At 50.0% G+C, this 25,518-nt stretch overlaps 1 protein-coding gene across 6 annotated transcripts; it reads right to left on the reverse strand.

Moving 5' to 3' along the window:
* Positions 1 to 1,071: 1,071 nt before the first annotated feature.
* Positions 1,072 to 25,497, reverse strand: LOC122389514 (vacuolar protein sorting-associated protein 53 homolog). 6 transcript variants are annotated; one of them, XM_043381625.1, is made up of 17 exons: positions 25,452 to 25,497; positions 23,251 to 23,431; positions 22,788 to 22,973; positions 22,107 to 22,321; positions 21,615 to 21,735; positions 21,142 to 21,287; positions 20,483 to 20,698; positions 18,379 to 18,556; positions 17,920 to 18,122; positions 17,358 to 17,597; positions 10,594 to 10,779; positions 10,080 to 10,205; positions 9,713 to 9,791; positions 9,218 to 9,366; positions 3,147 to 3,302; positions 1,901 to 2,057; positions 1,072 to 1,478 (listed from the first exon to the last, which is right to left on the reverse strand). In XM_043381625.1, the coding sequence occupies exons 2-17, from the start codon at positions 23,341 to 23,343 to the stop codon at positions 1,326 to 1,328; spliced, it is 2,604 nt and encodes an 867-aa protein (XP_043237560.1). In that variant the 5' UTR covers positions 23,344 to 23,431; positions 25,452 to 25,497; the 3' UTR covers positions 1,072 to 1,325. The 6 variants fall into 6 exon arrangements, with proteins under 6 accessions (XP_043237560.1, XP_043237566.1, XP_043237565.1 ...); XM_043381631.1 differs by having other exon boundaries at positions 25,385 to 25,454; XM_043381630.1 differs by having other exon boundaries at positions 25,432 to 25,452.
* Positions 25,498 to 25,518: the final 21 nt, after the last annotated feature.

Raw genomic sequence — 25,518 nt, forward strand, 5'->3', positions numbered from 1 at the left:
GGAGTTCCCCCCTCTACGATGAACACTGTGAAGCTGCGTAGGTTTGCCCGGTGCTGCCGGCTATGGCGCATACCACGTATCGCGTGTCGGCTGCCCAATGTCGCCGTAATCGCTCGATCCCGTGCCTATCGGCCCGCGCTGCGCCGGTGATCGGTCGATCCAGAGGGAGGCACGCGGCGGGGGAGGGGCTGGAAGGGGAGAGTGCACACTAGATGGGAAGAGACCTAGCTTGATGAGAGTCGTCTGAGACCACTTTGATCCAAGATCCTTCGCCTATCTAGCTCACTTAAAACCTCAGTGATCTTCTCAGTGATCATTCCGTTTGTTGTAAAGTATTTTTGGCGTTCCCGTCGTTCTTTTACTGTGGATGCCTGAACTATCCTCATTTTACTTCTCGCGGGCTCAAACAACCTCCCCCACCTCTGGAAGTTCAGTGTTTAAGCATTAGCCCCTCCAGTTCGAAACCAGTAAAGTAGGGCAATTCCCAAAACGGCTCCGTTAGTCTCTCACAGTTAAATTTACAGTGTCAGCAACGGTCGGCGACTTTGCGCGGTCTGTTGGTTTGCCGGCACCTCATTTATCACTCAGTATCAGGGTCACTCAAATTACTGCCCAAACATCGCAGTTTGCCCTACTCCGCCCCCCTAGCCGTCTCTACCGTCAGTGCTTCGCTGCTGGGCGCTCGATCACCCCCTGGAGCTACAACCGAGTGCGTGCGGCCTCCGGCTCAGTGCAGCATTTAACCCTCTACTGCCGTCAGCGAACATGCTAATACGCCGACGGTTATTCCCAGGCGAGTGCGCAATTAAACAAACACACGTGGTCAAATAGGCGAGTAAGCCACACGCTCAGTTTTACAGTCTGTGGAAGTGTGTCAGAATGAAATAATGTAGTGGGGGTCTGCGTTGTTTGAACGATGCGCAGTATCGTGTTAGCGCGGCCCGCCACGCTGAGCGCATTGCAGCAGTAGCTGACGGGTCCCCGATCGACTTAGGACGATGGCCCCTGCAAGCCATGCGGATGGGCCACACCGGCGACGGTACGAGTTGTGAGACACAACACAGTAGCGGCAGTATCGTATATCAATATATTGGCCCATTTGTTCGCCGTTAACACCCTGGAATAGTTGTGTTGAGCGAACTTGGTACTTTGATAAATTACATCCCAGCAAAAACTAGGAAACGAATTCAACAAGCGTGACTTTTACCGTGCACCAACAAAAAATAAAGCAATATAATTCGTGACATCCCCAGTACATCACACATCCACAAAACATAACAACCAAGTATCACCCCTCCCCTCTCCCCCGTCCCAGCTGCAATTCGCTACATTCGTCGTTTGATGAGTTTCTCTAACCGGTGGATTCGGCCGGCCTCGTGCTCGGGGCTGCCGGTGGGGGCGGTGGCGGCCGCCGCGCCGCCCGGCCGGCTGCTGCGGAACACATCCAGAAGCTGGCTCTGCTCCGCCCGGCGCACACCCTGTCGGAGGGTCAGGTCAGGTCAGGGGTCTGTGAAAGGGTCACGGGTGATAGGTCAGTGATCACTGATCAGGGAACAATGAGCGGGTTATGGATCCAGAAGCCTATCGGCGGGTCGAGGACTGGGGACAGGCCGCAGCAGGTGGGATGTGAGAGGTCATCGGTTTTAAAAGAACTTGGGAGAATCCTTCTGACAAGAAGTTAGCAGTGACCGCGTCAGCGATCACAGTTTGGAGGACACTGCTGACATGCCATCATGAGCGACACCTACCACATAGGCGTAGGGAATAAAAACTTCTAAGTGCTCCCAGAGTTTGTTGAGGTAGACCATCATTCCACCCATTAACTGATCATTTCCGTGCCCATCTAACCAAGTGTGACCCTATAGCGCTCTCATGACCCATACTGTGGATGCGTACTGACCTTCATATCGAGCACCTTCTGAAACTCTGCAGCGTCGGACTCTGGCAGCAGCCGGCCGTACTGTTCCACATAGTCGGCCGGACGCTCGTGGGGCGACATCACCACCTTCAGCAGCATCTCAGCGCGCGTCATCCCCTTCACCACGATCTTAGTGTAGCTGGAGAGAGGGAGAGGGAGGTGTCAGCGGGGGGAGAGAGAGAGAGAGAGAGAGAGAGAGAGAGAGAGAGAGAGAGAGAGAGAGAGAGAGAGAGAGGTCATCCCCTCCCTTCACCACGATCTTGGTGTAGCTGGACGGAGAGAAGGGGAGAGGGCTGTCAGTGGGAGGAAGGGAGAGAGGGAGGGGAAGTTTTTTTATACAACATCAGTTAACTTCGTCTCACAATGCAGCTCGAACATGAGATAACATAAGAAATAACGGCAGTGGGATAGATATAGATCGGAAATCGCACAAACGTTTTAACAAATACAGCAAATTGCACATTACAAACACAGTTGTAAAATTTGTCATTTAGACCATGCAAGTAATCATTATACGTCCACGTACTTAGTGCGTGCCCACAGCAGAGCTGAGAGTTATTACATTTTTTTTTTTACCTTTGACTGCACTTCTTTACGGCTATTCTCAGGCAGTTTTATTGGCAGTGCAATACAATGTCGTCATAGGGCTTATAAACGACAATCAGCCATAGCAGTATAATCTGCCAAGACCAACAACGCTATTGAACATCGGCACAATTAAAATCACTTTTTTGTGGCAACTTAGCGAGGGGATTCCATTCCAAGAAAGACCATCATACATAAGGCTACCCACCGACTTCTTACGTAACTGACCGTTGGCCAACGCGGAATACAATAGCTTCCTCATTCCGACCCGAGGCCACTATTTGCACCCCACTATAACTCGGCACTTTTCAATCATTTAACGTGACCGCCACGCCATGCCAATTTGCCAGCCTCGGAACAAAGTGTCAACTTTAAAGCATTACACATGCACGGTTTAGGTGTAGGTTTAGTATGTTTAATCTGGGCCTCAAACCGCAGTGCCATTCCAAAGAGTTCCATTATCTTACTATCAGTCACCTTACGTGAAGCTATGCTGCGTTGATCACGTCGATTATATAACTTTACTCGCTTTTATGTAACGGTACGCACCGGCCGATCAATACTTTACCTAGCATCACGTCACTTTTAGCGTCACGTCACGTCAGTCGTCACTTCCGGAGTACCGGCACGTCTCATGACTTACCTGGCGGGCGCGTTGCGTTGCACCTGGCTGCCGAGAGAGGGCAGGTCGAGCAGCTCCGTCTTCAGTGAGTGGGTGTCCAGCAGAAGCTGTTCGGCTCCCACTGTGCTCACGGGCTTACACTTGTAAATGTGCTGGATGAACTTCGGGATAAACGAGCTGAAACACAGTCGGTGGAGTTAGATAAACAGGCATCTAATATTGCTTCGTTAACCCGAATGCATAGAAGCATGTATGTAATATATTGTTGGGCGTGTTTAAGTACAAACTGCATTAATCATTGGCTGCAACGGCAGAAAAATACGAGTGGCCTCATCGACTACCGTTAGTAGTGAGGCTCTGCGGTCGTTCAAGCTACTACACCATTACCACCACTACCTATGGCACCATATCAGCTCTGTATCCCAAACATTAACCCGCGCCCTGCTGGGGGGGGGGGGTGTTTGACCCCCCCCCCCCTTGTGGTTTTTTTGCGAATATCTCAAAAACGGCGGCTACACCTTATCATACATCAATTCTACACATGTTGTGAAAATTTCAGACCAAGGTCATTCAAGGTCAGGTCACCAGGTCACTTGAAGTGACCTCACCTCATAAAAAGTTTCAATGTCTGTCATAGCTACACCAAGTGACCGATCACTTTGAAACTTTCAGCGATTGCTAAGAGCAATAGCATGTAAAAAATGTATATCTCAGAATTTTGATATCGATGACCTAAGGTCAGGTCAATTTTGCGACCTCCCCATTATAAGTCAATGGGAGAAAATTGAAATGCGCCTCTTTTGGACGAAAGACATTATAAACACTCCCTAACACCGAATTACAAGTGGTTTAGACACACTGAACATGAAAATGGTGTCCGTGACCCTTGTTTATGCCCTGAGGTCATCTTAGGTCACGAATGGATCTAACAGTTTTTCGCAAATAACTTCTGATGGCATGCTAGAGCGATGAAAACGCCTTATATGTGTTCAGCTCGACGATACGGATCGACTGATATGCAACATGACCCTTTCCGGTCAGGTCATGACCTTGACCTGAGGTCAAATTTTCAAGTTGACCTTTCAAGGTCAAGTTATAGTTCATTCGATGCGTCTTGACGAGAGGAACACGATGCTGGTGAAAGTAAGCTCGTACAAGGCTCGGGGCTAAAGTTATTGCAGACAAACTGTTTCCGAACAAAATCGGCTATTTTTGCCGTTTTTGCCCCTGCAGGCAAAACCGTTGATGTTAGGTCAAATCTGAAGAATTGCTCAGAAAGGGCGTTAATAGGGCTATCGAATGCGCTTTTCCGCGGCGCTGTAGCTCTATTGGTTCCCGAGTTATGCGTTGGCTTCTTGGAAATTTTCGACATTCGACCTGGAAATCGGCGAAATTTTGCCTTCAATGACCTCTGGCGACCTGACCTTTGACCTGACCAAAAAATTCACCGAAATAATTTCGTCATTATTTTTGACGCTCTTTCGAACGCCGCCTTCCGCGTACCGCTACGTGGCCCAGGAGCCGAGTTACAAGGGGGTGTTCAACCCCCCCCCCCCCCCCAGCAGGGCGTGGAAATCCAGGACCCCCAGCCGGGCGCGGGTTAACCCGCGACCGCCTGGGGGGGGGGGGGTCGGATCCGACCCCCCCCCCCTCCGTTTTTCTTGAATAACTCAAGAACCGCTTGCGCTATCAACTTGAAACTTGGCATACCTTCTCCCCCATCAATTTGACGTCTTCTGTGTAATTTTTAAGAAAAAAAATTCAAAATTTTTTGAGACATATCGATTTTAGTGATGTAACTACATGGCGTTTTTAGTCAAAAAGTGGTAAATGTTTAAAAAATCGCCAAAAATCAGGGTTTAAAGCAAATTGCAAATTAACCCTATTCCTGGCGGGGGGGGGGGCCTCAGGAGCCCCCCCCCTGAGGTTTTTTGGTTATTTCTCCCAAACGCGTTGAGCTAGGAAGCTCAAATTTTGTGACTTTTCCTAAAAGGCTTCTACGCAACAGGTCTGAAAATTTTGAGTTGATCTGACCTCAGGTCAGGTCACCAGAGGCGGTTTGGTGACCCTACCTCAGAAAAGTTTGCAATCACGCCAGAGCTAGAGTTTTTGACCGATCAATTTCTTCTCTTCAGGCTTTAGTTAGGGTACCAGTATGTGCAATTTGTATATCTCGGAATTTTGATATCGGTGACCTAAGGTCAGGTCAGTTTCGCGACCTCCCCATTATAAGTCAATGGGGAAAAAATCAACTCCCTGTTTTTACCACTAAAACGGGTCGGAATGGCCCCATATACCATACATGACTTCATATACGATCAACCTTCACTACCTTGAGGTCTGTTTTGCTGTTGGGCAGCTGTGAGGTCATGTGACGTCATCAAAGGTCACCAAAGGTTTTTGGCCAATAACTCCGTACAGGAACAAGATACAGACGCGTGGATGGTCTCATTGTGTTCAGCTCGTCAAGACGCATCGAATGATATACATGATGACCTCGAGGTCACGTGACCTGAGGTCAACCTTTGACCTTGACCTTTCGAGGTCAACATATATATCATTCGATGCGGATTGACAAGAGGATCACGATGATGCCCTTAGTTTGTTCCTATCTTGACTAATTCGAAAGTTATTCGAGAAAAACTCTCTCCATATCTAGCGCCGCCATTTTGACTTTTTCGACCCCTGTGACGTCATCTTTGACCTGACCTGAAAATGACTTTTGTAAAAATTGTAGATCTTGGCCGTGCGTATCCGATGCCGTTTACCGCTTGTCGCTATCTTGCTTCGTTCTCGAGATCTCAGGGGGGGGCCGAATCGGCCCCCCCCCCCCGCCAGTTTCTTGTCCCGGCGGAGCCCGCCAGGAATAGGGTTAAGGACATGAATAGACGCAGCTCAACGAGTTCTTTAAAATGGCTATCTCGGATTTTCCATAAAATGCGTTTTTCACCCCTACAAATTCAAAAAACTACATTTTTTGGAAAACAGCTAATAAAATCCAAAATTTTGAGAATTTCCAAAAACCGGAATATATGTTATAGAGCTCTATTAGAACATTAGATGTCCCAAATTTCAACTTTCTATCTTGATTTTTGACCCCCAAATTGTAAATAATAGCTCCAACAACAACAAAAAAGTCAGGTTCAATTCCTTGTCTCAAGGACGACGAAGGAGCGATCATCAATGATGACAGTGAAAAGGCGATGCTTCTGAACCGGGCTTTCGCAACAAAATTTGTAGTGCCTACTTTAAACACGCTCCCTGCCGCACCAGTATACCCTCTAGACACCTTGCCACGTTTTACGGTTTCAGAAGGGACAGTGTCAGCAATTTTAAAGGCACTTGACCAAAACAAGGCATGCGGGCCTGACAATATCAGCGCAAAAATCATCCTAGAATGTGCAGACCAGCTGACCGTCCCACTTACAAAAATATTTAACAACTCTTTGGACTCCGGTGTTTTTCCAGAACTCTGGAAAGAGGCAAATATCATTCCTTTATTAAAAAAGGAGACAAAAAGAATCCCATGAACTACCGGTCGATTAGTCTCATCTCTCTCTTTGGAAAAGTTTTTGAAAAAGTAGTATATGATCAACTTTTCCGACATGTGTCTTCGGCTCTATGTTCAGAACAACATGGTTTTGTTCCTCGGAGATCGTGCACCTCAAACTTAGCGGTGTATCTGTGCTCGGCGTGGGAAGCTATGCAGGAGGGACTTCAGACGGACGCCATTTATACAGACTTTTCGGCAGCGTTCCAAAGTGTCAACCATCGGCTTTTGATTCACAAACTCAATCAATCATACCACCTAAAACAGTCAGCGCTCAAATGGTTTGCCTCATATCTCTCCGGAAGGCGCCAGAGAGTTGTGGTGAACGGCAAAACGTCAGATTGGATCTCTGTCACTTCCGGCGTGCCGGAAGGGTCACTTTTGGCTCCTTTGGCATTCGCTCTTTACATTAACGACCTTCCGGACAACCTGACCTCGAACTGTCTATTGTACGCTGACGACCTCAAAGTATATCGTAAAATCAAAGACTCATCTGACGCGCGGCTCCTGCAGGACGACCTGTGTCGCCTTCAGGAGTGGTGCGTCACATGGGTCTTAACTCTAAATCCGTCTAAATGCAAGGCCTTCACCACCACTCTTCGGCGCCAGCCGATTCAAGTGAAATATAGCATCGGAGGCACCAGTCTCGAGTCCGTCAAGAGCATTCGTGATCTCGGCATTGTTCTGGACTCAAAATTGACCTTTTCGGACCATATAAACCATATCGCTGCCCGAGCCAACCGGTCTCTCGGGCTTCTCATTCGCTCATTTCAAACCGGATCTAAAAAAGCCAAATTCAATACGAAATCTCTGTTGGCTGCGTACTTCGCAAACGTACGTTCTGTCCTTGAGTTCGGAACGGTCATTTGGGCAGGCGCAGCCACTTCCCACACAGTTCGCGTCGATCGGATTCAGCACAAGTTTCTCCTCTGGTTAAACCACCACTCCAACAATCCTAGCCCATCACTTACCTATCCAGATTTATCCAAGCATTTCCGTGTCCCGTTCCTTTCTTCTCGAAGAGCCCAACACGACCTCCTGTTCCTAAAGGGTCTGTTCTCCGAGAAACTGAACTCTGAGATACTCTTATCCCGATTCCCCTTACGCGTGCCTATCCGACCGACGCGCACTGCAGCACTGTTTGCTGAGAGTCGCGCCCGAATCAGCACGGTCCAGAACGGGTTGGTCTGTCGTGTCGCGAGAGAGACAAACTCATTCCTCGCTCATTCCAAAGACGACTTTTTCACGACCAGCTTTTTTGTGTACAAAGCTCATGTTATCAAATACGTTGCGAACTTACCACCACCTCCGGGCTACTAGTCACTGTTGGTAGGTGATTCTTATTGATTTTATATTTTTATGATTTTAAATATGTCTATTTTTAATGTTTTCTTATATTTTTCATTTCACTTTATACATTTTTACGTGTTTTTAAAGTACCTATACATCGTTTATCTCTGTGTTCATATTTACTGTTTGTTCAGCTATTCTGGTTTACCTTGCATCATGATTTCTTTCCCACCTTACATGGGATTTTAAAACTTATGCTCAGTGGTCGTTCACACATTTTTTTCTTCATATTTTAACTTCATTGCCTATTTCTTTATATTGTTCATTGTTTTCTATTTTAGTTACATGTGTATCTGTGTTTTTTATCCCGGCGTGTGTATGCTGCCTGTGTGTGCCATATTTATTGTTTTTAGTCTTGTGACTCCGTCTTTTAGTGGGTCAAGTGCCTGTTGACGGTCTGTTGAATAAATACAAAAAAAAATACAAATACAAACATGCATAGGGCATGGTGACGTCATAAGCATTTTCGTGAATTAGAGGCACTTCTGAACATCGCATGTGAAAACAAATGACACCACTAGATTCCTGGGACAAAGCTCGTCTAGAAAAGTGCATTTTTATGTCAAAAATAAAAAGTTGAAAAAATGACCTTTTTTTCTCAGCCCTCGTTTAGTATAAACGATTTTTTATGCTTTCAATGCACACTTATCACCAGCAAAGTGAATTGTGGTCACATATAACCATTACCATCGGATTCGGCGTGAAAAATAAGCCATAAAACATGTGTTGCACGCCCATGTAGCAGAAAGTGAAAACCGTGACCTTTCGTGACCTGACCTGACCTTGACCCGTACTTAGTATGACCTCTATACGCACATGGTATCTTCACTAGGCCTTTGAGGTCATTTTTGGTGAGTTTCGAGCAGCAGCTATCGATTCCGCTGTCCGTAAGCCTAATCATGCAAAACCCCAGAATTTGACCTTTGACCTGACCTTGACCCGAAAGTTGACCTCAATCTTAAAATCTTAAGAGTGCTTTGGGAAGGTCTCGTAGAGACCTTTCGAACGCCGCCTCGCGGGGCTCGATGCGACCATTGGTTCTCGAGATAACAGGGGGGGGGGGTCGGATCCGACCCCCCCCCCCCCCCCCCCAGGCTGTCGTGGGTACGGAAATAGCCCAGGCGGGGTGCCGGGTTAATCACTAACCACAACTCTCTGAAAAGGATGTGACGAGTCGGTTTTACGCACTCACTTGGCGAACTTGACGCAGAACTGGGTGAAGTACTTCCTGGACCCGGCCAGGTTGTCTCTGATGACGGGCACGGTGGTCTTCAGCTGGCCAGTGATGAGGCTGACGTAGCCGCTCTGGTCGCCCACCGACTCCACGTTCTGCCAGCTCATCTGGCGACATACGGGGAGCGGTGAGTGATGGAGTGGGTGTTGGTCAGGGGGCAAGGCGGTAATGCGATCAACTGCGGAAAGACAGTGGTAGTATCTGGTATCTTGACTGGGATGAAAACATGATAGATGATCGTGACAGGCATGTCACAAAAGAACATTTAGGCAAATAACAGTGGACACCATTCCTTCAAGATGACATGAGGTCATGATATATCTTACCAACAGAACTAAGCGTATGATCGATTATAGGCGACGTAGATAATGCTATGCATATGACTTATGAGGATATATGGGGACTCTGGTGTTAGCCCGAGCGCGGCGGGTTAGTGCGCCGTCGACCACCCACCTTGGTCATGGTGACGAGCGCCGGGTCACAGGCCGACTCGAGGTCCTGCACCAGCACCTGCACGCAGTTGCCGATCACGCTGCAACGAACCGCGGACGTTAACAATCAGACGGTGAGTTTGGAACAGAATGCCACGAACAAATGACTGCCTTGGACGGGTAGTTAAGCATGATCGAGACAAACGGTGACGATGTTTGGAAATTCAATGGCTTTTTAGATCGCACATGGCCGGCACGCTTGGTTTTTACACGTCACTGAGCAGCCAAGACTAGCCCTACCTCTACCAGCCTCAACTTATAAACCAGTTGTGTCAAGGTAAGACCCGAAAGGGACCGCCCACCAGGCCTGCACCCTCCTCCTCACGGACCTGTGAAAGACGTCCTGCTCTCCGCCGAGGTTGATGCGGTCCACCAGAGTGGGCTCCACCTTCTCCTTCAGCTTCAGCTCCAGCTGCTGCGTCGTGTCCAGGCAGTACTCGGCCGTCGTCAGGATGCTGCCGACGGGGAGGGGGCTCAGTGAACGATGGTGGCAATGAAACGAACTACCCGCGTACATCGCTTCTGTCCCAGAACTTCCCTTTTTCTGTCGCAGGCAAAATACCTAACGAGTACATGCAAGTTTAAAATTATTTACAAGCCATGCCATGTTGTAAATTGAATTGTCACATTGTAAGTAGCGCTGCGAATGCCCTAACTATCGTCCTGTTTATCCACAGACGAGTCCGAGATCGTCCCCGACTCCCTGGTGAGTAACCATGGTTACCTGCAGACGCGGCTGACATCCCGTCGCTATGGTTACCTGCAGACGCGTCCCAGGTCGTCCCTGGTGAGCCGCCATGGCTACCTGCACACAAGCCCGAGGTCGTCCGTCACCATGGTTACCTGCAGACGCGCCCCAGGTCGTCCCTGGTGAGCCGCTGTATCTCGCCCTCCTTCATGAGGTTCTGGAAGTTGTGCAGGAACCCGGCTGTGGCCATGTCGCGCAGGTTGGAGAGGTTCGACAGGTCCTTCAGGTCGATCGGGAGCGTCTTACCAGACGAGCCGCCCGTGGCCCCGCTAACTGTCTGCCTGAGGGAACACGGGATGGAGAATAATGAGTTTGTTTGTTTGTTTATTGGGGCTTTAGGGCGCGTCGACTGCAAAGGTCATTTTGCGCCCATAACGTCGCGCTAGTAAAACAAGTGTTTCAAAAGAAGAAACTTTCTAGATATCAAGACTAGAAAGTAGAAGACTTTATAAAAAAAGACAGGGTAAAATAAAACAACGCAAAAGCGTCGTAATAGACAACTGACTAGACAAGGAGACTAGAGAGGATTTGGGTCAGGTCGAGTAAATCGCTTGGAATTTGACTGCACGGATAAAGGAAAAGATGTTGCCAGATAAAACCCAGGGTGACTCGTCACCCAGCAGGCGGCGGACAGTGGTACCCGGAACGATGCGGCCGAGGTAGCGCGTCCGGTCTGGTTCTAAAAGTGGACAAGATAAAAGCACGTGGGCGACGGTGAGAGGCACGGCGCACCCGCCGCAAACGGGCTGCTCATCTCCGCGGAGAAGGTGGCCATGCGTCGCATACGTATGACCGATGCGGAGCCTGCATAAAATCACTTCGTTTGACCTGTTGTCTTGCGAGCAAGACCTCCAATGCTCCAGAGTCGGCTTCACCTCTCGGAGCTTCCTGCCTCCACGCAGGCGCCACTCTGCCTGCCACTCCGTTAGAATAAAAGATCGTACAGCAGGGTAAAAATCACGCGCCGGCAATGGCAACCGACGAGTGCAGGGTGCTGCAGCAGCACGCCTTGCAGCCGCGTCTGCCAGCTCATTGCCATGAACGCCAACGTGACTGGGAATCCAGCAGAACTGAACAGATTTACCCGATTGTTCTACTGACTGAAGCCGAGCTAAAATGTCTTGAACGATCGGGTCGGCTGGATTAAAACTCCGTAGGGCCAACAGGCTGCTTAGGGAGTCCGATAAAATCAAGTAAAAAGGTCCGTCCGATACCTCAATAAAACACAAAGCCTTCTCGATGGCAACAAGTTCCGATGAAAACACCGAGGCGAAAGATGGCAACGAAAATGAACGGGTATCGTCGCCAGCGACGAAAGAACAGCCCGCTCCCTCAGGTGTTTTAGAGCCGTCTGTGAATACAGGAATAAAACCATCGTAAGAGGCAAGGTGTTCCAAGGCTCGGACTCGTGCCTCTGCAGGCAGCAACTTGCCCTTTGGAACTGCAGAAAGCGAAAGATCCACCTGTGGACTGACACTTTTCCACGGTGGAGGGGGCGCAGCCCAGGTACGACGAACGTTACGCAATGCTATGTCAACTATTGAAAACAGTTCTTTCATGCGCACTCCGAACGAGGGTCGTAACCTTCCGTTACATCGGGTGGCATGCCGTGAAAAAACGTATGGGTACGTCGGGTGCATAGGAAATTGGCGCAGTTTCAGCGCGTACCGCATACCCAACATCTGACGGCGGAGTGAAAGTGGCGGTTCATGCGCCTCAGCAAGAATGCTGCTCCTGGGCGAGGTGCGGAATGCTCCGGTGGCTACTCGGAGTGCTGCATGATGGACTGTATCCAGGACCCTCTTGCTAGATTCACTCGCTGAATCGTAGACAAAAGAAGCGTAATCTAGCTTCGATCGTACAATAGATCGATATAGAAGAAGAAGGGTCCTGCGGTCCGCACCATAAGATGTGCGGGCGACACATTTTAAAACGTTCAGGGATTTAAAACATCGTTCCCGAAGCGTTCTAAAATGTTCTTTATACGTTAAACGACTGTCAAAAAAGATCCCAAGAAACTTCGCCACCGGACGAGTAGGAATCACCTGTCCATAGAGCTGGATTCCCAAGGGAAGGTCGCCGCAGCGGCGGCGGCAAAAGTGCATAGCGACGGTCTTCGTTGTTGAAAAACGAAGACCGTTGTCACGACTCCATCTCTCCAACCGCGTCACTGCAAGCTGCAGCTGTCTGGCCATATGCCGAGCGCTTGAAGCGGCAAACCAAATGGCAAAATCATCCACGAAGAGCGATCTACCGATCGAGACCGGCAGATCATCAGCGATGTCATTAATCGCCACTGCAAAGAGAGCCACACTAAGCACCCCGCCCTGGGGAACTCCGTTCTCTTGAGTAAAACTGCTCGAAAGACTACTGCCAACTCGGACTTTGAACCGACGACCCGATAAAAAGTTCTTAATAAAGAGGCCCATCCGGCCGCGTATGCCGTACTTGTGTACTTTGGAAAGTATTCTGTGTCGTAACACTGTATCATAGGCCGCCTCAATATCAAAGAACAGTGCTCCAAGGTGCTTCTTTTCAGTAAAACAGGTGCGTATCTCGGTGTCGAGGGCTAAAATGTGGTCAACAGGGCTGCGGTGCTTTCTAAAACCGCACTGGGCGTTTGTAAAAACACCGTGATGTTCCAAAAACCAGCTAAGACGCACATTGACCATCTTCTCCATCAGCTTTGAAAGCGATGATGTGAGAGAGATGGGCCGATAGTGGAGAGGGTCATGTCCCGACTTGCCAGCCTTCAAGATAGGAATGATAGTGGCTTCCCGCCAGGTCTCAGGGAAAGTGCCAGTCTCCCACAGCGAATTGAAAGTTGCTAGCAGCGCCTCGAGGGCAACCGCCGGGAGATGACGGAGCATGTCGTTGTGGACAGCATCCGGACCTTCTGAGACGCTGCGCAACGAGCTGATGGCAGACGTGAGCTCAGCCATAGAGAAAGGCTCGTTGTACACCAAATTTTCAGCTGTGCTGAAGTCCACGGCGGCTGGTGCAGGTCGTGAGGACGGCTCTCCTCGGCAGCGCTGATAGAGTGCACGGCCTATCGTCTCTGCGACGTCTAAAGGGTGGGATATGTCCGTGTTGTTCACTCTTAAAACCGGAAGCGGAACAGAGCTGAACCGGCCTTCAATGCGCTTCATGCGTGCCCATATCTGGGTCGTAGGAGTAAAACGGTTTAAGGAACTCACGTACGTGCGCCATGAAACAGCCTTTGCCTCTTTTAAAACGCGACGGGCAAAAGCCCGCGCTTTCTTAAAAGCGATGAGGTTCTCAGTAGTACTGCTCCGGTCAAACTTTCTAAAAGCGCGCTTCCTGGCACGAATCGCATCTCCGCATTCCTTGGTCCACCACGGGACCGGAGGACGACGAGGCTGACTCGACGTCTTGGGTATGCACCCGTTTGCGGAGTCAATGAGTAAACATGTAAAATCCTCTGTAGACATCACAGAGGCGTCGGCTCTGGATAAAACCGTGGCCTCTACGGCGGCCTGGAATTCGCCCCAGTCGGCCTTCCGAACATTCCACCTGGGTGGACGGTTGCCTGACACTGGGGTCTCCTGGTGCTCCAGCCACACTGGGAAGTGGTCGCTCCCGAGTGGGTCGTCATGGACGGACCAGGTAAAAAGCTGAGCTAGCCGCGGACTGACTAAGCTCAGGTCCAGAGCCGATGTTTGACCGGAGGGTGTTGTAAAATGGGTGCGCTGTCCTGTATTTAAAATACACAGCGCCTCATCGCGGATAAAAGATTCTAAAAGTCGACCACGAGTGCCAGTCGTGTCGCATCCCCACGCCAGGCTATGGGCATTAAAATCGCCGACTACCAGGACCGGAGGTGGAAGCTCATCGACAAGTCGATGCAGCTCAACCACCGGGAGCGCTATACCTGGTGGAAGGTATAAAGAACAAACTGTCAGCTCCCGGTGGTTGAAATCAACTCTAGCGGCTACCGCCTGCAGAGGAGTCTGCAGCGGAACCTGACGTGCGGGCACACTGTGGTGCACTGCCAAAAGTACACCTCCATGGGCAATGGTCGGGGTGTCTAAGTCTCTTCTAAAAACAGAGTAACCCTTGATGGCAAAGGTAACGTTTGGCGCTAGCTTGGTCTCCTGGAGACCTAAAACAAGGGGTGTGCGCCAACGGATAAGAGACTGTAGGTCCTGGTAGTTGGCTCGGAGGCCTCTACAGTTCCACTGTAGAATAAAAGGCGTGGTTAAAAAGGCGCAAAAAGGGCGCGTATAACATGAGGCAAAGGCGCACGCAGATACCTGACTGGCCACAAAAAAAGGTAAAAAACACCGAGAGAAACGCACCTGGTAAAAAAGCGCAATAGCGCGAAAAAGATAAAAGGATAAAAGAGGAAATGACTAGACTGAAAGACTAGACTAGGTCCTCTAACTCCGAGGAGGCGCTCCCCCCGTAACGGATGCGGGGGTGCCCCGAGCCCTCTCGGTGAAGCCTCCCTTCAGCGGAGGCAGATCGGGCGTGGCTCGAGCCCTGCTGGGGCTTTTTCGCCCGAGGGGCGTCACCCTCCGAGGGCGACCAGCTCGGGGGCGTCTGCCGCTTGGCGAGGCGCCCTGGAGCCGCGGAGGACTGTTGCCGCCCCGACGGGGATGTCGAGGCGGCGGCCTGTGTCCTCGACACAGGCGTCTCTGGCAGCGGCGGTGGTGGCCGCCGCTGCGGAGGTGGAGGAGGCGGCGGGGGACCCATGATGGGCCGAGTCCCCGCCTCAGGTGTCTCCGGGGTGTCAGCGGCGGCGGCCGCGTTGGCACTCCCGGAGGCGGAGTCGGCAGACGAGGCTTCTTTAGCCTCGAGGGCCTTCTGGACGAGGCGAGCCCTCCTCGCCTCACGTGCCCTCCTCTCCTCCTCCCCCCGCCGCAGAGCCTCCTGCACCGCCGTAGACGGTCGGGGGCGGGGCGGGGTGGGTGGCGCCTTACCCTGCGCCGGGGGGCGCCGACCACCCTGTCGGCGCTGGACGACGGTCCACTCGTCTCCACTCGCGGCTGGAGCCGGACTGGGTGGACCCCACACTGACTCCTGAGCAGCCTGCTCCGTGTCGCTCGGCGGCACACGAGGCGCCGGGGGGTCCGCTGAGCCATCAGTGGCTACGACAGTGAGGCCGAATCGCTTGAGGAGCTGCACAAGCTGTGCAACACTCATCTGGGAGGCATCGGTTGAGTTTGTCACTCTCACCTTTTGGGCATACGAGGTCTTCGGGTGAGTTTGGTTATACACCTCCCGGGCCTCTTTAAACGACAGATTTCTGGTAGCCTTGATGGTGTTTATCTCCTTCTCTTTAACGTATGTAGGGCAGGACCTGTCATACGCGGAGTGCGGTGTCTGCCCCTCTCCGCAGTTGACGCATCGAGGGGTTTCCGAGCTGCACGTGTCGTCAGTGTGGTCCTGGGAAGCACACTTGGAGCACACGGGTTTGCCTCGGCAGTTGTCCTTCGTATGACCAAAACGTTGACAGCGGAAACAACGCATGGGTGCCGGGACGTAAGGTCGCACACGAACCCTCACGTACCCCACGCGAACCTCGCTCGGCATGTCGGTGGAGTCAAAGGTTAAGATAATGTTATTCGTGGGGACCGTGCCTCTCCTCGCCAAGATGCGGTGTGCTGCTGTGACGCCAAAGTCGGCGAGGCCGTCTGCAATGTCGTCATTGCTCACGTCTCTGAGGTCAAAGCAGTTGATGACCCCTCTGCTCGAGTTCTTTGACCTGTGCGGCTCAACTGAGAGAGAGACAGAGACCAGCTTCCTGCCGGAGGCCCGTCCCTCGGTATACACAAATCGGGTGGCGCTTAAGGCTTTTGCAGCCTCCCCACTTTTCTCGAATTCGACTTCCAAAGCCCCATCGCGCATCCGATCGCAGCGGAGGATCTTGCCGAGGCGGTCGCAGCCGTCCTTCCGTTGGAAGGGGGACAGCGCACCCAGCTGTTTGTCACTGCTCCTTAGGATAAGGATCTTTGGGTTTCGAGGAACCTTCTCGTGTGACGTTCGCCCGCCGGCCGAGGCCAACGGGCGAGAATCGGCCGAAGCCGAGGGGTTGGATTGAGGGGAAGGGGGGTTGGTCCGGTCATCCATGTAAGTGTGCTTGGTCTCCGCCAGCTCGGCCGCCGACGCTCCGCAACGGCGCCGCTACAAGGCCTAGGACGGCCGAGCTGACTGTACGGGACTTGGCGGCACCTTCCGAGGGGGAGAGAGAGACTCACCACCCCCCACGGTCGGATACCGCCTCCTCCCTTGACGCCTCGCCGAGTCACCGCCAGGGGCAGCGACAGATCAGTCCCACCGACGGAGGACGAGCACAAGTGCCCGAACCCCGCCGGCGACACCTCTCCAACACCACCCCCGGCGGCATCACGACTGGGAATGGCTCCTCAAGTGCGGCGCCCCACTGAGTGTCCCGCCCTTACAGAACTCAGGGCCAAAGAGGCGTGTTGCCCAGCCACCGCGACTGGCTCCGCACGGTGGGGGGCTCAACCTCCAGGATCCCGTTGTCCTGGGGTACGGGTCGGCTCGCCTAGCCTAGTAGATAGTAGGAGAATAATGAGGTGATAGAGTCCGGCATGCTGAGGAAGGACAAAGTGCCTACGAGAGACATATATGTATAGAAACGGAAGATGTCCGTCGCTGATTTCATACTGGTAAAACAGCGTATATCAGATCCCAGCATGAATTTAACATTGAGACACGTATGTAACATGTAAGAGCTGCTCATGTAAGTTCAATTACGATATTGGATGTGCGTCAACCCACATAAACACGAGGCGTAGTCATTTTTCAAGCGTAGCGGCACGCACTCCTGACGCGCACCCTCCCCTCCCTCTCCTCCCTCATGCCTACTCACTTGGGTAGGTTGGCGAGCAGAATTTTCAGCGCGTACTCCCGAAGATGTTTCTGAAACACGGCCGTCAGAGCGAGCAGCTGTCGGCCGCGACTTAGCTGCGAGCACTGCAGCATACACTTCTTGTAGAACATGAACAGGTCGGCACAGCTGGGCAGGATCAGCGAGCTCTCGGCGGCCGCGCTGGGGAAACCCTTGGCCTTCAGCTCCTGGCTGAAGCGCTCCATCAGGTCCGATAGGTTCCTGCGACAGGGAGGGAACGAATGGAGTGTGAGGTGAACAGACGCTAGGACGACAACATTAAAGACCGTAGGTGTATTAATATGAAGAAAAAATTGACGCGTACATGACAAAAGGAAAACGAAACATTTGAGAAACGGCGTAAATGTGTTAACTTTTACTCTGGCATATGAATACATTTCAATCACATTTCTTGCCATGAAACGAACTAAAAATGTTGAATCACACGCAAAACGAATTAGTCATGTATCGGCAGTAACGTACCACACACGCCGAGCAAACCTATCCTTCGTAGTGCTCCATCAACCTATCTTGGCTCGGTTACCTGTCCTGGCTCTCGATGTAGATGTTGAGGTGCTGCTCGAAGCACTGGCTGATCAGACCCTGGAACGGGTCAGAGGGTGGCGCCGCTGGCTCCGGCGGAGGCGGGGCGGGGACCGACTTCTCCGCCTCGGCTGCGTCCTCCTCCGTCTCAAACGGGTTCGTCGACTTGGGCTCCGGCTCCGGCTCCCCGAAAGGGTTGGTCGACTGCGAGCGTGAGAGGAGATAGGTGTCAAGTGGCTGGAGTTATAACTGTTGCCAAATATTTGAACATTGAATGATAATGTAAGATAACAATAGTGGTAAGATGACTACCGCAGTGAACAAGTACCAAGATCAAAACTGCACAGGCGAGAACCACCAGTCAGGAAGCATGCAAATCGAGAACGGATGTCAAATAAGGCAACTCCACCCTCCCCTGCCCACCACAGACCACGTCCGGAACAGTCCGACATTGCCTCACCTCCTTCGGCGTGGCCGGCTCGGCGGCGGCAGCGGCCGTCCGGCGGTCCTGTAGCGTCACCCCGGAGAACCGACGTGACAGCAGCGTCTCAAAGTTGGCCGTGCGCTGGATGGCGAACAGCAGGAGCTTGACGTCCATCTCGGAGACACGCCTCGCCATGATGGCTGATAGTTCCGACCTGCGACAGAGAACACAAGGGAAATCGTTACTTTGGGAGTTATACAGGGTGTCCAGAAAAAACGGATACTATTATTTTTTGCTGTAATTCCGAAAATAAACACCTTACATTTTAAAATGGCAAATGCTTGTATTCGCCAAAATATGGCAAAACAGACAGGTGCTACATGGCATGTAAACTCTTTGGTTAGTTGCGGCAGCTCCTCAAAGCAGATACTCAATGTGAGCGGCCTTACGGCGGATCAGCTCCAGCACTAGCACAGTCTGCAGGTGACTGATGGTCATGTTGACCATCTCGGAGGGCAGGCAGACAACTTTCCAACGACGCATTACAGTGCTCATGAGTTTTGCCAAATCTTGCACTATAAGCACATGAATTTGGAACAAAATCGGCACGTGTGTTAACCCTCGCCCCGTTGGGGGGGGGCCATTTTGGCCCCCCCCCCCTGTGGTTTTTCCTGAATAGCAAGAAAACGGCGGCGCGCAGCGCCGCCAAATTTTCAGTACCTTCCCGGGCATCAATTTGACACCTTCACACCAAATTTCAAGTCTTAGGTCACCTTAGGTCAGGAGTTATTGAGGTCAAACTGAGGTCATGTTCGAGCAAAAATGAGCAAAAAACATGCAATCTTGAAACGCTCACCAAATCTACAGTTATCAAGCAATTTCAAAGTTCTTTATATGGTCTAGTAGACAAAAAGCGGCGCTACAAAACTGCTATCTCGGATTTTCAAAATTTTTGGTTTTTGACCAAAAAAAAATCAAAAAATTGATTTTTTTAGAAAAACTTTGAAAAAATCCAAAATTTTCCCGAATTTCGAAAAAACCGGAATATATGTTATAGTCCCAGCGCTCTTCTATATACATACCAAATTTCAGATCGATATCTCGTTTTTTGGCCAAGTTATAGCGAAAAAACTGTTCAAAGATGATGACGTCAAATTTTTGAACTCAATTTTTAGCAATTCTAGACCACGTACGGCAAAACAAAGACCACCATTGAACTCCCTGTGACGAGCTGCATCGATTTGATACCCATTTTATGCAAAAATATTAACTTTGAAATTTGACCTAATTTGACCTGACCTTGACCTGACCTTGACCTGACCTTGACCAAAACGTGATCTAAAATGGCCCCAAAGGCTGCCTGACCCATATAATCGCATTTGTCATGTAAAATGGACCATAAAACATGTATCACACGACACTTTCATATTGTGACCCCCCGTGACCTGACCTCTGTGACCTGACCTGGTATCAGTGACCTCAAATAGCAAAATATGTGTTTGAAGAACATTTCCCCATCGATGATTTTCAATGAAATGCATTTTACTCGATTTTACAACGCATTTCTTGAAGTGCCTGTAAACGGTGAAAATTGGACCTTTGACCTGACCTGTGACGTCATCGGTTTGACCTAGGTCAATAAAATTGGGTCACAAGGTAGTTCCCCGTTGGGGCTATCCAACGCCGTTTACCGCTTGTCGCTATGTTGCGTGGTTCACGAGATCTTAGGGGGGGCCAAAATGCCCCCCCCCCCAACCGGGCGCGTTGCTCGGCAGAGCCCAACGGGGCGCGGGTTAATGAATGCGACTTAATTTCCGTAGTATCTTTTTTCTGGACACCCTGTACAACATAGCCAATGGAGTTTGACATATCAGTCGGTGATTGTGATTAAGATTAAAAAAGTTTATAAAAAATATCCACTTGTGGAAAGGCCTCACAAAAAAAAACTCGTGAACTCGTAAAATGAGGGCTGACAACCTTTTTCTACCATACGTCATATATGTGGGCGTCAATGTGAAGAACAATCGTCCATATCCATTGCAACTGGACGTCTCTAGAAGACGTCAGCAGAGACGTCCTCGGTCCTTCCCCTCCCAAACCCACAAACAAACAGCCGCACGACCAGCCACCCGGCGCTCACCTTGTGACCTGGCAGAACTCGACAGCGATCCGTTCGGAGACCTCCCATTCGGGCGGAAAGAGGCGGCCGAAGCGCTCCTCAAACTCGATCAGGTGCCGCTTCAGCCACGTGTAGCGTTTGTCGATATTATCCAGCCAGGCGGACTCCTCGTTGGCACCAAACAGGTGTGTGTACTCGGCGAGCTGGAGTGATACGAACCAGCGCAGCAGCTCACGTCTGAGGGCAGGAAGAGAGAGGGGTGTTGAGGGAGAGAGAGAGAGAGAGAGAGAGAGGGGGGGGGTGATGAGGGAGGGAGAGAGAGGGGGAGACTAAATCAGCAGCTCCCGTCTGAGCACGGACAGGGAGAGAGGGGTGATGAGGGAGGGGGATAAAGAAAGGGGGAGACTAACGCAGGTCGAGCTGCCGTCTGAGGCGGTTATGGATGGGTGGAAATGGGGGAAGGAGGAAGACAAACATGGCAAGTCAAAAAACTGCCTGACAAAAGAGGGACGACGAATGATTGGCCGTCAGAAATAAATCGAAACATAAGAAAACAGAGCACCTTTTCATCATGATGAGTTGCGAAAATTTATTGATTTAGCAGTAAAAACAATAGGCTATACTCCGCAGCCAGAAAAGCATACGAATAACGCCCCCAGGAGGCTCTAAGCAGGACGCACTTGACTTTGGGCTCCAGAACGTTGACGACGAGGCATGCCTCTCCCAGTTGCTGACTGGGGATGGCCTTCTTGGAGTTGGCCGCCGAGAACGCCTCCTTAAAGTCGCTGGTGATCTGCTCTGCCAAGTCGGTCCGGATCTTGTGCACCTGAAACACGCGGGATGGGTAGGGGACATAAGACAACGCAACGAGCTTATGCGTGGGGGGGGGGTCACGTGCTCAGTGGCTTATTAATTAATATGTTACACAACTGACAACTTTTCAGCGCTTATAAAGTCCACTCATCTTTCAGCGCGGCGCAAGAGTGGTGCTGAATGCGAACATGTTTATGCAAAACAGGGCCATGAAGTGCTAGGAAGAATGAATGTTTTTTTACAGCTGAACACATAAACACTACAGACTCGGGCTGTAGACACAGCAAAATATTAATTCCCTACAGCGATAAGCCTACAATTCCCCTACTGGGACACCTACCTGATCGGCGAGCTCCTTGATCTGTGGAATGTCCATGTACTTGTCGAAGTGTTCCAGGACCTTCATGACACCCTCCAGCAGCATGGCTATCTCGCCGTACTGGCGCCGGCAGATCAGGGACCTGGGAAAGGGGTACGGTGATAGGGGGCGAACATCAGCTCGGCGTGGGTAATCGGTTCGGCTCAACTGAATAAAGGTAGAGCACCAACAAAATACGTGCAAGATATAATTGAGAAGGTGAAATGGTTGCGTGAATTTTACGACAAAAACACATACCTTCATGCCATGCAAGAACGTGTTTGTCTGAGATCAGCAATTGTTCAAAAATTGCAGTTCGCACTCGCTGTGTCACCCACAAGTTTTAATAAGTCGTCATTCAGTATGGATCACATCTCCTGTTCATTACCCACACAATGCAGCATATTATAGCCCGTAGCCATCCCAATTCAGTCTCCCTCTCCTCCCTACCCTATCCCTCCCACAGCTACTAACTGGAGCGTGTCGACGCCTCCGGCCAGCATGTGCAGGTGGTTGAGCGTGGTGACGGCCGCCGTCAGGTTTCTCTTGCCCTGGTCCAGGTGCTTGATGTCGCGCGTGATCTCCTTGACCGTCTGCTCAGACTGTTCGGCGCGACCTTTGATCTCGGAGATCTTGTTGAACAGCTGCACGATCGACTTCTGCGCCTCCTCCAGCGCCCGCTTACCATCCTGGGGAGGGGGTCAAAAGTTAGAGTCATGGCTCGGCATCACAGGTCGGGGTCACAGGTAAAAGCAAAAAAGCTTCCCATTTACTTTCTTCACAAGGTGCAACTAAAGCGAGAAGTGTAAGTGTCAAGTGATCGTCTTTTTATCGTCTTCTAGTCGTTTGTTTAAATTTCGGATTAAGCTCATGCGTCCCGAGCTTCACACAAATTGATCTGTCAAAACCGAAAAAGGCACCTCGTTGTTGATGATACTTCTTACCTAACATTGAAATTTTATCAAGCTGTCTACCCTACGAATGGCACCGACAGTGTATCACAACTCTTGGCCACCGTCCGACGCAAGCGGACACGTCTCTCACTGCCATCTGATGTAAGCAGACACTCTCACTGTCGTCAGACATCCCCGGACACGACCCCTGCTGTCGGACACACTCCCTGCCAGCAGACACTCAGACACGGCGGCGTCTCACCTGTCCGGAGTTGGTGTGTCCGCGCACCACGTTCCTGATCTCCTGGTCGATGACGCGCACCCGCTCCGTCATCGACGATATGACGTCATCGATGTTACTCAGCGACTGCTCGTTAGGGAACAGCTGATTGATGTAGTCGACCACGTCAAAGTCGGGACGGTCCAACGGATCGTTACTCGGAAGCACCTGTGCCAAAAAAAGGGTTGAGATCAATGGGATTTCGAGTGAGACGATATATGTAAGGTAGCCTGCAGCCAGGCGCATTTTGTAAGGGAATGGAAGTGAGCATACAGAGCCAAAAGAGCATCGTGAAGGCATTTTAAGGCATGGGAAAACTAAAGGCAGGGAAGAACTACTTAAGATTAATCTCAAACTTAAGCACCGTGTTTTATAGAACATATATAAAGCAGGAACTGTAGCAAGTCACAGACTGTTTCAGCCTTGTATGCAGTAAAATACTCACCTGATCAATTGCAGACAGAACCTCTGGAGGGAGGTCAATCAGGTCGCCCTCATCCTCATCCAGCTGGAGGTAGCTGTCAGGAACTGAGAACATGTCTGTTCTTTTGGTACTGATATCTGTTGTAAGAGTTGTCTGCAGAATCTTACTTCTTCCTTATCATATCTTCAAAAGGTGACTGTTCCTGGAAAAATATTGACTTTGTTGTTACTTGTTAGTTCAAAACATGTTTGTTACCTATTGGAAAAGCTGCCTGATCTTATTATGCTGTGTTAGCAGTTTGCACTATCAGCAGATGCCCTCAGCCTCAAGCAGGGTTTCGGAGTCGTGGTAGCGCTGTTCCGACTCCGACTCCGACTCCGACTCCGGGCTCCTGACCGACTCCGACTCCGACTCCGACTCCGACTCCGACTCCGACTCCGGGTCTGATACGAATGGCAATGGCGGCCGCCAAAATTTTGCGTGATATGACGCCACGTGCTAGGTCTACGTGCACGGGGAGAACGCTCATACTCTCCAGTTTCCTTCATGCAGTCACCATTTCTCCCACGTGGACGCAGCTGAATCCACAAGAGGTCAGCGGTCAGCGTGGAAACCCGCCGAGAAGCGCGAAAGGCGGCCGTATCACGAACACGAGCATCGCCATCATGTCGGTCATTCCTATGTGTTGATACTTTTCGGAGCATAAACGAAGAAAATAAAGATGCAGTTGTCATTTAGTTTTTGACTCGTGAAATACTTCAGATAGTGGAACTTATAACAGGCATGCAAAATACTTGGCTACTAAATTATGATATAACTTGAAACTTGTAAGATCGAATGTTTGTCATTTAGAACAAAAACAAGATGAGTGCAATTTTTATCGCCGGAAGCGAATTCTACCGCGGGCAACTGGTAAAAAAAAAAAAAACTGAAAAGTGATATCACAGATTCTAGTTATTTTCCGGAGTCGGAGTCGAGGCAGCTTGACCGACTCCGACTCCGACTCCGACTCCTGGCTGCTTGCCACGACTCCGGGCGACTCCGACTCCGACTCCGACTCCGACTTCGAAACCCTGGCCTCAAGGACATATTTGACCAGCATTGGGCTAATACACATGAACCAAAGTCACCTTTCCAACCCTAATTTTATTCCTGTCCTGTTTTCAGTAAGATCCTTAGATCCTATACAATGTGAGGCATTAAAAACAATTTACCCCAGCTAATCTGCCAAACATTTAAACTTGAGGCTTTTGTTTGTATTCAAAGTTAGCAGCATCAACTTTGTCTCTGTCTAGGGCAGGCAGGTGCTTAGTGTTAGGAGGTAGGTAGGCACATACTACAGAGTTTCCTGGGTAAATGTCAAGATAAAGTCCTAAGAAGATTTCAAGAATATTTTCATATTCTTACATTATTTGACATCCTGAATCCAAAAATTATATTTACATGTCTCACAAATACAAGAAAAATAACATGATCATACCTGACCTAACTTTAGCTTCTTACCAACAAGCTTCCAGCCTACAACCTAACAACTTACAACTTACAAACCTGCCAGCCTACAACACAAAACCTACAACCTAAAATTTCTGCAGTTACATATTTAGTGATATTTGTATCAACAGCGCCACAGTTGAAGGTCGGACCTGGTCTTGACAAATACCATTTCATGCTGGAATGCAAGCTGTGAATGCTAATGAAATTGAAATAAGATTTAACGTTCAGGTTCAGCAAAATGCATAATGCATAAGACAATCACCAGTTACAATAAAAAACAACTTTTTTAACCATAAGGTACTAGAAATATATACATCAACAAAATAAGCCTCTGTTCCCACCAGAGTTCAATCAATTCCACTGTGTTTTATTCGGTAGGTAGCTACCTACGTGTTATGTTTAACAACAACCTATTCCGAAGAACATGGCAAGTTTGGTAATGTACAAACTACAACCTTTATCAAGATAAATTAGTGAAATATCAACAAAAGTAAAAACACAGAATCCATTGTGAAATGGAATGAAAATACAAACACATGGATGCATCAAAAAAGCAATAACATTGACGTTGAACCACTAACCAGCTAGTCTGGCATGATATAACCTTAGTATCGATACAATTTGTACTTTTTTAGCAAACAAATTTTAACTATAACATAACTCTGACTTCAGATGCTAGTAGATGAGCCAAAACAGTCAATGACTTAAATGAATGTTTTTTGATGAACCCCGGCATATCCAAGTAGTATCCAAATATTTTTCACAGGTCTTGACAACGTGAAGCCAAAGTATATC

Source organism: Amphibalanus amphitrite, unplaced genomic scaffold, assembly GCF_019059575.1.
Source record: "Amphibalanus amphitrite isolate SeventyFive unplaced genomic scaffold, NRLGWU_Aamphi_draft 000361F_arrow, whole genome shotgun sequence".
NCBI lineage: Eukaryota > Metazoa > Arthropoda > Thecostraca > Balanomorpha > Balanidae > Amphibalanus > Amphibalanus amphitrite.